This window comes from Symphodus melops, assembly GCF_947650265.1.
Source record: "Symphodus melops genome assembly, chromosome: 7".
Classification (NCBI taxonomy): domain Eukaryota; kingdom Metazoa; phylum Chordata; class Actinopteri; order Labriformes; family Labridae; genus Symphodus; species Symphodus melops.
The window spans coordinates 9886906-9902335 of NC_136697.1; the positions used below are offsets into that span (position 1 = coordinate 9886906).

General features: G+C 45.8%; 1 protein-coding gene and 1 long non-coding RNA gene across 2 annotated transcripts; one reads left to right on the forward strand and one right to left on the reverse strand.

Annotated features, from left to right (window-relative positions):
• Window positions 1–15: 15 nt before the first annotated feature.
• Window positions 16–13666, reverse strand: LOC306826376 (UDP-glucuronosyltransferase 1A1-like). The gene is made up of 9 exons (XM_079347665.1): window positions 13013–13666; window positions 5458–5521; window positions 4633–4781; window positions 4398–4525; window positions 1316–1409; window positions 1095–1220; window positions 929–1016; window positions 620–839; window positions 16–504 (listed from the first exon to the last, which is right to left on the reverse strand). Exons 1-9 carry the CDS (start codon window positions 13538–13540, stop codon window positions 234–236), a joined length of 1668 nt encoding a protein of 555 aa, XP_079203791.1. The 5' UTR covers window positions 13541–13666; the 3' UTR covers window positions 16–233.
• A 617-nt stretch (window positions 13667–14283) lies between these two features.
• On the forward strand, window positions 14284–15387 carry LOC306827542. The gene is made up of 2 exons (XR_013779644.1): window positions 14284–15072; window positions 15160–15387. It is a non-coding gene; the product is annotated as an uncharacterized lncRNA (long non-coding RNA).
• The last annotated feature ends 43 nt before the right edge of the window (window positions 15388–15430 follow it).

Here is a 15430-nt window from a genome sequence, read left to right on the forward strand (position 1 = left end):
AAGAAGGGTGGCCACTAATTCTCATCCCCAGAGCACAATGCGGTTTATTAATATTCTGTATTTTTCGTTAAATAAATTTCCTTTTGATCACCTCACAGTTTTCCTCATTCTTCTGTTTAACCTTTAAATCACAATCAGGCTGTACTCTCCACTGTGTTCATGATTAGTTTATCTCCCTTATGAACAAAGACTGTTGGTGCTGGCTGGGATGAATTCACAAATGCAGCACAGAGTTATTCCTGCTTCCTCTTCCTGCTCAGTTTACAGAAGCAAAGTTTGAAGCATTTTACTGTCAACATCACACAAACCAGCAGAATAGTAGCCAGAAATGCTATCACATCCAGGCTGAAGTACTGGAACCAGTAGAGGTCGTGAACAGCAGCTCTGAGATGTTTAGCTCCTTTGTGCCGCATCACAAATTCTGTCCAGTACACTGAGAGGTCGATCGGGTCGATTGGTCGGTCTTTATGGAGAGCTGAGAGCCTCTGCATGTTCTCTTTATACCTGCACAGGGACAGATTGATGGCAGGAGTTACCAAATACTAAATGAATTGCTTTAAATTTAACTTAGCTTTTTAAAAATATAATTCAACATCTTGAGCAACAGCCTTCCCCTCACCTGGTGTTATTGATGACCTCATTCAGTGCTTGGACAATGCTTTCTGTAGTGATAGTAAACAGATTCAACACCACTCCCACTTCTCTGCTTGCAAACCTCTTTGCATTGTCCGGCTGGTCCCCGGAAATCGGCATCATCACCATGGGAACAGCATGACACAGACCCTCAAATAGACCGTGTGAGCCAGCATGAGTGATGAAAGCCCGAGCTCCGGGTTGAGCTTATAAAGTGAGAAGTCAACAGTCATTTATGTGATTCATCCCCAGTCAGTTTTGAGTTTTGCTGTTGCACACCTCAGGATAAACTCACCGAGAAGGTCATTCTGAGGCACCCAGGGCATCATCTTAACATTTTCTGGGACATTGTCAGGAATCTTCCCCTCGAACCTCCATATGACCTGTTAAAAGGTTATTTTTGATGAATGCACTGATGACTATTTACAAAAATGAAATGTATATACAGCATATTCCTCTACCTTCTGTGGGATCTGTCTGAAGGCTTCTAGAAAAATGTTGGTTGCCTCTTCAGGCATATCTGGCATCATGCTGCCCAGAGTGAACACTATAAATCCATGCTCTCCTGACACCCAGGAGTCCAAATCCTGTGTGCACAGATAATATGGTCTGGTGGCATTCATTTCTTCCAATTCAGTTCTATTTCCTCATAAAAACAAATGAGAGAAACTCAGAAACTTACTTTAGGAAGCGGATTTCTTATGTTGCAGTTAATCCCACCGACTAGAACCATATTTGGCATGAGAGGTCGAGGAAACTCCATTGTGAAGTCAAGCCTATTGAAAATTAGTGTAAAAAAACCTTTATTCTTTCAGTTGGATACATTGGTCGATCTCTGAGACTTATTTCAACTTGTTTGACAGGAGATAACATGTGAACTCTCAAGTTTTTTCAGTTTTTTTTGCAGTTATACTTTATTAAGGTTGTTGAAATGTTTATGTATCTGGTGGCAACGGAAATGCTGCGGTTCCCTGCATGGGTATACGTTCCAGAAGACCCGGAGATTGGGTCACTATTGACTCATTGGAAGGAGGCTCGAGTCCCAAGTCCAGCAGAGAGGGAGAGGCTGAAGGTGGAGACCAGGGATTTGATTCACCCGTGGGGGCACTTGGAGGAAGGATTCGGTGCTGTACAGGCGAGTCAACTCACATGATGGAGGGAAAGAAATTCACCAGCTGCTTGTGCCACAATCCCGTAAAACAAAACATCCGGTCTCATCCCCATGATAAGCGTGGACACTGAGGGATCTAACATACCTTGCAACTCATACAAGCACATTGTTATTGGCCAAATATGGCAAGGGATGTGGAGAAGTGGTGAAAAGACTGTTAGAGGTGTGTATTGGCCAAGACAGTACAACCAAAAGTGAAACCATTCATGGGCAGTCTTTAGGCCTCCCGCCCCCATGGAGTCTTGGCAATAGATTTCACTGTGATAGAGCCTAGATGGGAAGCAAAATGTGTAAATACACTCAGGCCATTCCTACCAAGGATCAAAGAGCCAGCACAGTGGCAGAGATGCTCGCCACATACTGGTTCCACCGCTTTAGACCACCGTGCTGGTATCACTTGGACCAAGGGTGAAACTTCGAGAGCAACCTTATTAAGCAACTATGAAGATTTACAAGATCCAAAAGAGTTGCACCACCCCATACCGCCCATAGGGAAATGGCCGATGTGAACGTTTCAACCGAACGGCGGTGGCATCTCTCTCAGGTAACCTATGCATATAATACTACCATCCATCAGTCTACGGGGATGACCCCATACTTTCTGATGTTTGGGTGGAAGCCTCGTCTGCCCATAGACTTTTTGCTAGGCATCAACGAGGAGGAGGAGACTGGCCAGAGTAGTGTGGAGGACTGGGTGCAGGAAGATAGAGTCCCTGCAGGGAGCATATCGCCATGTACGGTAGCGGTTGTCGTAGAGACGATGATTGAGGGATCAGAGGTACCTCAGTCAAGTGAATGACCCCAGGCTGGTTGAAGGTGACCATGTCTTCATCAGAAACCACTCTGTAAAAGGACGGAACAAGATCCAGGATGCATGGGATCCATGGTTTATCATCTGGTTCGGCAGCCAGAAGAACATGGAGTTGTCTATTCAATTGCTCCCATTGACCAGGATAGGCCAGTGTGACAGGTCCACCCCACAGAACTGAGGTGGGTGCAGATGGGTGCTTTACTTGGAGGGGAACGACTGTAGCCACTTGCACCAGAAACACTGCTGTTCTCTGGATGGCTAAAAAGTGGGGTAGGAACAGTGAGGAGGAGTTTGGTTTTCAGAGGGGAGGAGAGGGATGGTGCACACTCTCACCCATGCTGGCTATTTTGTTTGTCTGAGTCTCGGAGGTCTGGTAAGGACACACTTCGTTTTTTATATTGTTATATTCAGAGAAGGTATTCAATATGTCAATACCAGTGCTGGTTTGTTTTCAGTTGTTGTTTGGTCGCAACATTCCAGATATGTCAGGTGCGGCTATAGAGGCTGGTTGCCTAGTGAGTGTCCCCGGTGAATGACAGAGTTTGTGATCGGTGAGAAAAGCTAAACACGGTTTTACTTTTATTTAAATAGCTATAAAGTTAAAAAAAATTATGCCATGTCTTTAAGCCACAGTGGATGCTGCAAGGGTTTGGGCTGAGCATACCAGGTACTCAAAATTATTCCTGTGTGTTTTTTTCTAATAAAGCCTTGGCCCCTTTAAATAAGGTTGTATATAGGATTTTGTAAAATCAATAAGGTTCTTTAAGGGAGCCTGGCAGATTTCCTTTGCTGCTCTTACTGTGTGGGTTTAGTTTTTGGTGTTGGTATTTAAGTTTCTTTTTTGTTTCTAGTCCGTCTGGCACATGAGCTGGTATTCGAGTCAAAAGATTTTTAGGGTTGCCTCAGTAGGCTGACTAGTTTAATTTATTTTCTTTTTGTGTTGTTTGTTTTGTTAGTATCACCACTTCCCCAGTGTAGCTCCAGGGCAGACCATCAAGGAGGGTAATGGTACTTGATTGCGAGCTGACGGATCGAATTTGAGTGAAAACCCAGTTTGTAAAACGCCACAAGTTTGTTGCATGTCGAGTGCGTATTTTCGAGTTGTGCCCATAGTGTGATTTGCAGTGATCTTGCATGACAAAGTCTTTTACTCCCCTATTTGAAGTGATATTGAATTCCTCCTCGGGTCTACTTACTACCTACCCCAACTGTTGTCCTGTGGACAGTTGAGCCGATTATCTTAGTGACACATGAGTTTTATGTCATTTAAATTAATAAACGTTGGCACCTTTCCTGTTTAATTCTGTGTCTGTTTTTCTTTTTTGATTGTTCATTGATTTGACCCCTGCCAGGGATTCTTGCATAGACCGATTACACCAGTAGATGAGGCTGTTACATATATACTTTTTGAAACCACAGGTGTAAAAACAGGATCAACAGTTTTCAAAAGTCTCTCCCTGTCTCTCTATATCTCACTCTTCTTGCTCTCTCTCAGATATGTGTTTTGTTGTGGTGTGCCTAAAACTCAGTATTTTAAGGGTTGTCTAACAGAAGAATGTGTTTTGTAAAAAGGATGGTCATGACAACCTGAAGCTTCAACCAAAAACATGTTACTCAATTTATTCTTAAATGTATTTAGTTAGTGATTATCTTTAAACTTCTGTGTGAGTTTTATTTTTTTGAGAACTTGCTAATACAGACTACAATTAATATCAGCTTCTTATCTTGATAGATGTGTGCTGTCTCCATTAATAATCATTAAATATCCTTTGTACATGTTACCTGAGCAGCCAGATATCAGATTCAGAAAGGACCTCAGCCACGCCCACCTCCTCTTCCAGAAACCGATAAGCGATGTTGTCAAAGTGCCAGTACAGAAACCTGCAGAACAGGGGCTCAAGTAAAGCCGCCTGTAGGTCAGAGGTTTCACAACAATAAAGTGTAAATAAAACAAGGTGAGAGTTAAATCATTAAAAGTTTAATTCAGTAGTGTCAAATATAATATTGAAGTGCTCACCACAGTGTTGATACTTCTCTCCATGAAGTTCATTTTATCTGTGAATCCTGATAAGAAGACGGGAACGTACGAGGGCGGGGAGGGGCAGAATGCAGACTTCATATCCAGGGAACATGGAATACCCCTCAGCACATTTACAAAGGGGAGACCTGAGGAGGATTGAGTGCAGAAGAGGGACAACGTGCAGATTTAAAAAAGGAAACTGTCTTGTTTGTGTAGTGGGTTCTTGATTAAAGAGACTGTTCTTTACTTGAAGAGAATATTTAATAAACGTAGCTTCAGTCTTTGTAGTTAACAGGCGTCACTGTGAAAACGTGTACATCAGGGGTGTCCAAAGTGCGGCCCGGGGGCCATTTGTGGCCCTTGAGTGGATTTTTTGTGGCCCTTGACTTCAAATCGAAGAATCAGAAGATTTTGGCCCCAGGCCTCATCAGATGGCATCTTTCGTTCTTTTTTTCTTTTTCATGTTAGCGAGGGAGACCTATAAAAGCCTGACTATTCTTTCCAAAAAATTAGAACACAACAGTTTCCCACTGCAATTAGTTATTGTGTATTTACATTATTTTTTGAAGAGGTCAAAATACAAAAAGTTCCTTCCAATATTGAAAAAAACTAAACAAAAAAACCCTGTGGCCCGTGAGCGATTCTAACGCGACAATTTTGGCCCACAAGAACAAAAGTTTGGACACCGCTCGTGTACATCCTCAGAGTCGTCACATACTGCGCATGCTCCAACTACCACGGAGACTGTTAAAGGATGAAGATCACCTAGTGCTCTTATTATTACAGAAACAACAGATAATATTTAGGTGTGGCTGAACTCACCTAGTTTTCGAGCAATTAAGGCTCCTGTGGGCACCATGGGGTCTGTTAAGACGGCATCGAAATCCTGCAGACAGAAGAATTGAAAAATAGGGTGCATGTTTAACAGTGTTCAATAATAATACAATAAAAAATGTGTCCAGCGTCCAAACCTTCAATCTTAATCGTAGAATAATAAAAACAGTATTGAATTTAGATAAGATTAAACAGTTTGAGAAGGCAGGCTGTTAATCACCTGTCTGAATCCTACCCTGTAACAGATTGTTAAAAAGGCCCTACTGAGTTGGACTGTTCTGTTTCCCCCCCATGACTTGGTTTAGCCCATTTCTCCGTGAACACCGACAGTGGTTCGTTCTATTAGAGAATAGACGCTCATTACAGATGCTGGGAGTTTGTTGGTGTGCCTTAATATCTTGTGTGCGTCCATTTGATTGTAAGTATATGGAGAATGTGAAATTGTATAGTATTCTATGTCATATTATGTCTTAGTGTCGTATGATCATGTTCAGGTTAAGTTAAGTCAAGATATGGAGTTTGCTAAGTTGCTAACCAGTTAGCTTGAACATGCTATCTTAAACCCAATAAGGACACGTGTTTGCAGGCAGCTATAACAGCTTCAGCTGATCACGAAGCGCCACCTTGTGGCCGTAATGCATACCTGCACTTGTTTTTGATGTGGAGTTGATTGCAGTTCAATGCAGCATTGTAATTTCATTTCATGTTTTGTTATTGCAGAAACCACACACACACGCGCATACACACACACACAGTGAATGTCAACATAATTAGAAGAATTCTAACAATAAAGAAGATTTAACAAAGAAGACTTGGAGTGATTTAACCGTCACACAGTGGTGGATTGACGATAAGGAATCTAAGTTAATAATAGAAGGACAAAGTCATCCAACTATTTTTCATGGTGCCGAAACCCGGGAGTCAACTCATCACTGATTAAGATGCATCGTACACCAGCATATTCAACCAGCTCGCGAGTCAGGAGGAACGCAGCCCTCCCCGCGTATCTGGAAAATTACGAACTCTCTCATCTCCAGAGAAGATCCAAGCCTCCCCCTGAACCATTACTCCGTGATAGGCAGGATAGTGACTCAGAAGAGGAGTTAGTTGGAGCCGAGGGTGGCCAGCGCCCATCGTCCCCCATTAGCCAAGCTAGTCTGTCTGAGCTTTTGGTAACAGATGAATGGCCTCTCAAAGAGGCTGTGTCATCCAAAGAACGTACAAAGCAAACTGTAGAAATGGAAGTGCTTCTAGAGAAATTAGACCAAATGAAGCAAGAGAACAAGTCTTTGCTGCATGAGCGCAAGACCACCGCGTTACAGTTGGATCAACTTAACCGCCAAAGCCATCTTGAAACGCTTCATCTTCGCCAGCAGGTGGAAAAGTTAAATGAGGTTGTCCAGAATCTCCAGATAACACAACCACCAGCGAGAGCAGAGCCACACCAGGTCAAACAGGAGACAGACTGGAGTAGGAGAGAGACATCTACACCCTCCCGTTGGATGTCGACTCAAAGCCAAATAAGAAGTCAGCAGGAATCGTCTGAGAGCGATGAGGAAGAATACTGGAGAAGGAAGGCACAAAGTAGGGAGAAGAAAAGTCGCCACAGATTAGAGGCAACCCATAAGACGCGTCACTCCCGGTCCTGGTCATCGGAATCCGACAGTGGAAGGGAGCAGTCTTACAGAGGCCCTAAGCCAACCATCCCCAATATGACACAACCCAGTCCAAGGGAATTTAGTCGCTTGCGCATTGCTCTAGAAAATCTCCTGCCCAGTGCCTCATCAGAGAGGTTCAAGTATCAGATCCTGGTTGATCATCTTCAGAACGAAGAGGCATTACTGATCGCTGACTCCTATGTCAACTCTAGACATCCATTTAGAGACACAATGGCTGCACTTGACTTACAGTATGGGCAACCCCACCAACTTGCTCTGCAGTGTATAGCCGAAATAATGGATGGCTCTAACATTGGCAGTGGCGACGTCAAGGCCTTTAGAATGTTTGCACTCCGTGTGCGTTCTCTGGTGGGAATGTTGGAGCAGCTGGGCAGAAAAGGCAAAGCAGAGCTGGAATGTGGTTCTCACGTCACCCGGCTTCTTGCCAAACTACCACATGACCTGCGTTCCAATTTCCGCCGCTTCATCCACCCGCAACGAGTACCTATCCCCACTCTCCTGGATCTGGCAGATTGGCTAGAATTTGAGCTCCAAGTGCAGGAGGACAACAGCAGATATGGCAGCAGTGCTCGTGGGGAAAAGGAGAGCAAGCATCACGGGCAGAAGTATTCCAAACCTCGGAAGGAGGCAGCGGCTGTTCTCCATAGCACGGAGGCAACAACATCCAATGCAGACAAAGGAGCAGTGGCTTCATACAACAACACCACGAAGTACTGTCCTTACTGCGACAATGAGAAGCACTCACTTAACTGTGAAATCTTCAAGTTACTCAACCCCTCTCAAAAGCAGACTTGGATAAAGAACAATGGTCGTTGCTGGCGCTGTGGTAGGAATCATCGGTCTGCAGAGTGTGACTTGAAGATGAGGTGCAAGATCTGCAACAGCCGACACCTCCTTGCGCGACACGAAGTCAACGAACGGTCCAAGCAGACTGTCTCAAAGGGTGTCAAGGATTTGAACCAGCCAAAGTCAGAGCCTACCAAAACTAACGCAGAGGAAGTGCTGTATATTGGTAGGCCTCTTGAAGGGCGCAAAGTGCTACTCAAGCTGAGTAAAATTGTCCTGCGGAATAATAACCGAGCCATTGAAGGTTACGCCATCTTGGATGATGGCTCGGAACGGACTATCCTGCTTCATTCAGCAGCACAGCAGCTAGGGCTTGAAGGCCCACCTGAAGACCTCCACCTCAGAACGGTGAGGCAAGAGCTCCAGACAGTCCATGGCACTGTTGTGTCATTCACAATCTCAGCAGTAGCAGAGCCCCAGCGCTCATTTCACATCAATAATGCCTTCACTGCTAAGCGCCTAGGCCTGGCTGAACATACGTATCCAATCCAGTCTCTTCAGGCAAGATATCACCACCTCCAAGGCCTGCCCCTTCAGCCGTTCCAAGGCGTGCACCCGGTGCTGCTAATTGGCTCTGACCATCCACATCTCATAACACCTGTAGAGCCAGTGCGCCTGGGACCACCTGGAGGGCCCGCAGCTGTGAAAACTCGTCTGGGGTGGACGCTTCAGGGTCCGGCACACGGAATGAAACACTATCTTTCCGAACAACAGTGCCTCTTCACGGCCGCGACTGGTGCACCATCAGACCTCTACAGCCATGTCGAAAAGTTGTGGCAGATGGACACCCTACCGTGGCGTGACAAGAAGCAGAGCATCCGCTCCCGCCAAGATATAGAGGCTATCTCTATCCTTGAGAGCCAAACAACAAGGGTGGACATAGATGGGGTGCTCCAATATGCAACACCTCTTCTCCGTGTACAGAACATGCCTCAGCTTTATGCCCCGAAGGAAGCGGTTCTCCCCCAGCTGCGGAGTATAGAAAGGAGGTTGTCAAGGGAACCGGAAAAGGCAGAGGCATACATTGCCGAAGTTCAGAGACTGGTGAATGCTGGCTACGTCCACAAACTGGACTCAAGAGAGGAGAATACCCCCAACAGTTGGTATATACCTCACCACATGGTTACACACAATGGCAAGAACCGTGTGGTTTTCAATTGCTCCTTTGAGCACAAGGGGCAAAACCTCAACAAGCTATTACTCCCTGGACCAGCACTGGGACCTCCACTTCTATCAGTGCTATTGCGATTCCGGGAGCATGCTGTGGCCTTCAGCAGCGATATCCGTGGAATGTTCCACCAAGTACGACTGTTGCCAGAGGACCAGCCCCTCCTCAGATTCTTGTGGCGGGATCTAAAGCGTGAGAAACCACCTGACATCTACCAGTGGAGTGTGCTTCCCTTTGGCACAACATGCTCGCCCTGCTGTGCGGTGTTTTCCCTCCAGCGGCACATTATGCTTCACAGTACGGAAGGAGAGGCCGTCAGAGACATTGTGCTCCAGTCTTTCTATGTGGATAATTGCCTGAGGAGCGTGACGTCAGAGGGCGAAGCAAAGGTCCTAATCCATCGGCTGCAGGAAACCCTCGCCAGTGGAGGTTTTGAGCTGAGACAGTGGGCTAGCAACCGACCGTCAGTTATCACTGGCCTTCCCCCTGACATCCGGTCTGACAGCGTAGAGAAGTGGATTGCTGAAGGCCAAATGGACGTGCATGAGTCTGCCTTGGGACTTCACTGGCATTGTCCATCAGACACCTTGGCTTTCAAACACCGCGTCATTGAGCATTCCACTGTCACCATGCGCACCATCTACCAAGTGCTCGCAAGTCAGTATGACCCTCTCGGTTTTATCCTGCCATATACCACCAGGGCTAAGGTTATAGTCCAGCAGCTGTGGAAAGTCAAACGGGACTGGGACAATGCCGCTCTACCTGATGACATCCTCAATGCCTGGAACCAGTGGGAGAGCGAACTCCCTACCCTTCAGACCATAAGAATACCAAGGTGTTACAGCAGTCCTGAGTTGGATTCAGCGCAGAGCAGCAGGGAGATACATGTCTTCTGCAACGCCTCCGAAAGAGCTTATGGCTCTGTTGCCTATCTCCGGACGGAAGCAGAGGGTGGTGAGGTCGAAATAGCCTTCCTCAGTGCCCGCTCTCGGGTAGCACCCAAAAAGCAACAATCGATTCCCCGCTTGGAGCTATGTGGAGCCCTATCCGGAGCCCAGCTGTCGAAGGTGCTTACAGAAGAGTTAACCATCCGCATCAGCAGTGTTACCCACTGGACCGACTCCACCACTGTCTTGGCCTGGCTCCAATCAGACTCTTGTAGATACAAGGTGTTCGTGGGTACACGCGTGGCCGAAATTCAAGATCTGACAGATCGTGAGACATGGAGGTACGTGGATACAGCAAGTAATCCTGCTGATGACATTACGCGAGGAAAATCGCTCACAGAACTCACCACTGACGGAAGATGGTTCAGAGGACCTGCCTTTCTGCGGAAGAGTCCAGACCAGTGGCCTCAGCCACCACAAGACTTCGCCATTGTCACAGATAGTGAAGAACTTCGGAAGTCCACCTTCTGTGGCTTGACAATCGACCTTCCCCCCATCCCTGATGTGGAGAAGTACCAGACGTTCCAAGACCTTGTCAAGGCCACAGCCCTCTGTCTATCAGGACAAACCGATCCTCAGCTCACAGCCGACAACTACAGAGAAGCTGAGAATATTCTGCTCCAGAGAGTTCAGCGGGACTACTTTGAGTCAGATTATCAACAGCTCAGTAATGGCAGGCCACTCCCCAGCAGTAGTTGTCTTCTCTCACTAGCACCTGAATTCGACAGCACCTCACAGCTCATACGAGTTGGTGGCCGTCTCCGTCAAGCAGCGGTGCTGGATGAAGAGGAGATCCATCCAGTAGTACTGGGCCCAAAGCACAAGATCACGCAGCTTCTTATCCAGCAGTATGACAACCAGCTCCACCACCCTGGAAGTGAGCGCGTGTTTGCCGAGCTGAGAAGGAACTACTGGATTCTGCGAGGCAGAGAGGCTGTCCGACGCATCCAGCATCACTGTATAGAATGTAGACGATGGCGTAGCAAACCTCTCATCCCAAGAATGGCTGACCTTCCCCCAGCTCGACTCCGTCTCCACCAGCCAGCTTTCTACTCTACAGGAGTAGATTGTTTTGGTCCCTACATAGTAAAGATTGGAAGGAGGACGGAGAAAAGGTGGGGGATTATCTTTAAGTGCATGACCACACGTGCCGTCCACTTGGACTTGATCCCCAGCATTGACTGCGATTCCTTCTTGATGGCATTGAGAAGGTTTGTGGCCCGGCGAGGCAAGCCCTTCGAGCTCCTTTCAGATAATGGAACCAACTTTAAAGCTGGTGAACGGGAGCTGCGAGAGGCCTTTGCGTCATTAACACCTGACTTGCAGTCGCAACTTGCAGCCCAGCAAATCAAGTTCACCTTTAATCCGCCAAGTGCTCCCCACTTCGGTGGATGTTGGGAGAGGGAGATCAAGTCATTGAAGCAAGCTCTGCAGGTGACCATTGGTTCACAATCGGTCACTGAAGAGGTCCTGCAGACACTGCTGATCGAAATAGAAGGCATCCTGAACGCAAAACCATTGGGCTACACATCTTCAGACGTAGCTGATCCTGACCCAGTTACGCCCAACACCTTGTTGATGGGGCGGCCTGACGCCTCACTCCCCCAGGTTGTGTATCCTGAGTCAGAGCTGCTCAGCAGACGACGATGGCGCCACAGTCAGCTCCTGGCTGACCACTTCTGGAGAAGCTTTCTCCGGAACTACCTGCCAAGTCTGCAGACACGCCAGAAATGGCTCTCAGATCCTGCATCACTGTCGGTGGGTACCACGGTTCTGGTTGTTGACCCACAGCTACCCAGAGCCATGTGGCCCATCGGGAAGATCGTTCACGCCATCCCTGGACCTGATGGACGTGTTCGAGTCGTCGAAGTGAAGGTGGGAGATCGCTCCTACACTCGTCCAGTGGCAAGAGTCATCGAACTTCCCAGCCTCCCTGACTAGACTGTACCTGCATGGCCGATTACTGGTTTAGGCCTTTTCTTTAGTTTAGATTTCTTACAGAAATCTGGGGCGGCTGTTAAAAAGGCCCTACTGAGTTGGACTGTTCTGTTTCCCCCCCATGACTTGGTTTAGCCCATTTCTCCGTGAACACCGACAGTGGTTCGTTCTATTAGAGAATAGACGCTCATTACAGATGCTGGGAGTTTGTTGGTGTGCCTTAATATCTTGTGTGCGTCCATTTGATTGTAAGTACATGGAGAATGTGAAATTGTATAGTATTCTATGTCATATTATGTCTTAGTGTCGTATGATCATGTTCAGGTTAAGTTAAGAGTCAAGATATGGAGTTTGCTAAGTTGCTAACCAGTTAGCTTGAACATGCTATCTTAAACCCAATAAGGACACGTGTTTGCAGGCAGCTATAACAGCTTCAGCTGATCACGAAGCGCCACCTTGTGGCCGTAATGCATACCTGCACTTGTTTTTGATGTGGAGTTGATTGCAGTTCAATGCAGCATTGTAATTTCATTTCATGTTGTGTTATTGCAGAAACCACACACACACGCGCATACACACACACACACACAGTGAATGTCAACATAATTAGAAGAATTCTAACAATAAAGAAGATTTAACAAAGAAGACTTGGAGTGATTTAACCGTCACACAGTGGTGGATTGACGATAAGGAATCTAAGTTAATAATAGAAGGACAAAGTCATCCAACTATTTTTCACAGATCTTCCAGTTGTTAATAACAACAATACAGACCTTACATATATTTTTCTAACTGACCATTTGGTCTCTGGATGTCATAAAGAGACATCAGTATTCAGGGAGTTGTGCGCAGCAGTCTACTATGAACCCTTTACAGCATAATATTGATCCAACACAGCCCCAGCTGTCAAACAAGTAGCTCCAAAGAAGCAAGACCAGACTTGACGCCTGTCTTATTGTACTCACCTGTTGTGCCAAATGGGAGATGATTGTATCATTGAATAGCAGGCTCTCTGCAATTGTATGGATGAATTCTCGTATTCTCTGCATTTGTGAGAATTGTTTCTTTGCTCGCTGTATAATGGACCCATCGGATTTTTCCATGAAGTTCTTATTTGTGAACAAGAACTGATCGATGAATTCCTTGGTGTAAGGGATAGGGAAGGTAATAGTGTCATAGTGCTTCCCTGGACCCATCCGCATGGAGGCCTCTGGTATCACGACGGTGACCTGGTGTCCACGGCGACCCAATTCTTGGGACAGGGCCTTCACAGCCACCCAGTGACTGCCGTCCATGGGTATCACAAGAAGTTTGCCCCGGAAAGGCACAGAGGCTGAGTCACCTGCAGGGCTTGAGGTTACTACTTCAGTCTCTCCTTTGTCTTCATCTGGTTTGGACTTTTCTGCGACGGACTTCATTTTCTTATCTGCGGCACAGTTCGCATGCATGTCCATGTTTAACAGCAGGAACACAAACACAGCTGCTTTCCACATTGTTTACTCTCATGTCTGTCTAAAGCTCAGTGAAAATGCATCCGACACGGACAACAAGGAGTGTCAGAATGAGAAGGCAGAAAACTCTGTCCTTTGAATGCTCCTATAAACCCCTCCTCCGTCTGAAATACCTTTGTGTGTGTGTGTGTTCAAAGTCCTCACTTAAATAGGCGTGTTTGAGTTAGCAGCAGTCATAGTTTTCAACAACAAGTCTTCAATAAAGGTTGATGAGGAGACTGTAGCTCCACTTACTGTGTAATTCTAAAATCATGAAAAGAAAGTATCCATTCAAACCTGATACTGCACCTGAGGGAAATGTGGGAATATCTGGAGCAGCATGATCCATAATGTTGTCGTGTGCCAGCAGAAGTTTAAGCAGAGGTGAGGTGATGTTCGTGTTAGTTTCTGATAAAGAAAGTGTCCTTGAAGTGTTGCACACAATACAGTCTTTGCTGCAAGTTTACAGCATAACAGGAGAAGTTTGGCCTAAGAAAATAGTTTTAACAGTACAGTAGTTTACTAAATGGTTATATAAATCATCAGCAAATTTTAACATCTCATTTATTTTTGAAGTTCCTCTTCTTGTTATGAGAAAGCAGTGGAATTAATGAATTCATGATTTTTTATTACTGTGTCATGTCCAAATAAGGACACATCCCTTTCAGGATTATGAGACACCAGACAACTGTACTAAAGTATTGCATTCACTTCCTGCTGATGACACCTCACTTCACAGGAGGCTATCACAAAAATGAAGGAGTAAAAAAAGAAAAAGGAGTAAAGAAAAGAACAGCAGACGTAATGTACTTTTTTTATTTTAACCAAGGCTTTCTCTAAACATTCAGCAAGGGCGAATATCTTATAATCAAAGAACCATTTTAGTCTATCTGCGTCATTCATCCACATTCATTCAAAAGGTTTACTCCCGTCAAACAACTTCTGACACAACTGATGATACAAAGGGCAATAAAACACAAAATGGAACTCATTCTCGACATCGACGTCACAATAATCATAGTCTTTCTTCTTCTGGGACCCCCAGTAACGTCCTGTTTCCAGGTGCAGGCGCCAGATTCCAGAGCGGAGCTGAGCGCACAGTGATCTCTGCTTTTTTGATAGAGGAGCAAAAAACATATTCTTCATTCCTATAACAACTCTTAATCCAACTATACGGTCTCGATTTTGGTTTAAGTAGTATCTCATGTGACCATTTACCTTGTTGTGTGTATGATAAACTTTCCTCAGCGGAGAGTATATTCACTGTGTCTATATTTTGGAAAAGGTCAGGAGCTCCAATATCTGGAAATATATCCTGCACTTCGCTTGCCTGTGCCCCTTTCAAAGTCACGTTCCATTTGAAAATCTTTTTGGCAACACAGTTCTCTGGGATCTTTTCCATGAAGCCAAACATGCACATTTCACTTGGCTCCCATCCCATGTCTCCCGTTATTGCTGTGGAAGTGGGAGGGAACACCGCTGGAGTTAACACAGCAGAGGCTGAAAGCCAGAGGCCTCTCAGACCCGTGGGCGCGGTCAGTATTCACACCAACATGATGTATTGATTATATTTACTTGATTCATTTCTATACCTGCCGCTGTTCTTCTTTTTGTCTTTGCAGTAACGAGGCGTGGAGATACCACGGCGGCTTCGGTCGGGCTGTCACTCTGTCTGATGTTTTGCTGAGAGGTTTCAAGTGGGGCTTTGCTGCTTTTACTGTTGCGCTGGCTGTCGAGTACGCCCTCTACCCACCAAAGAAGGGTGGCCACTAATTCTCATCCCCAGAGCACAATGCGGTTTATTAATATTCTGTATTTTTCGTTAAATAAATTTCCTTTTGATCACCTCACAGTTTTCCTCATTCTTCTGTTTAACCTTTAAATCACAATCAG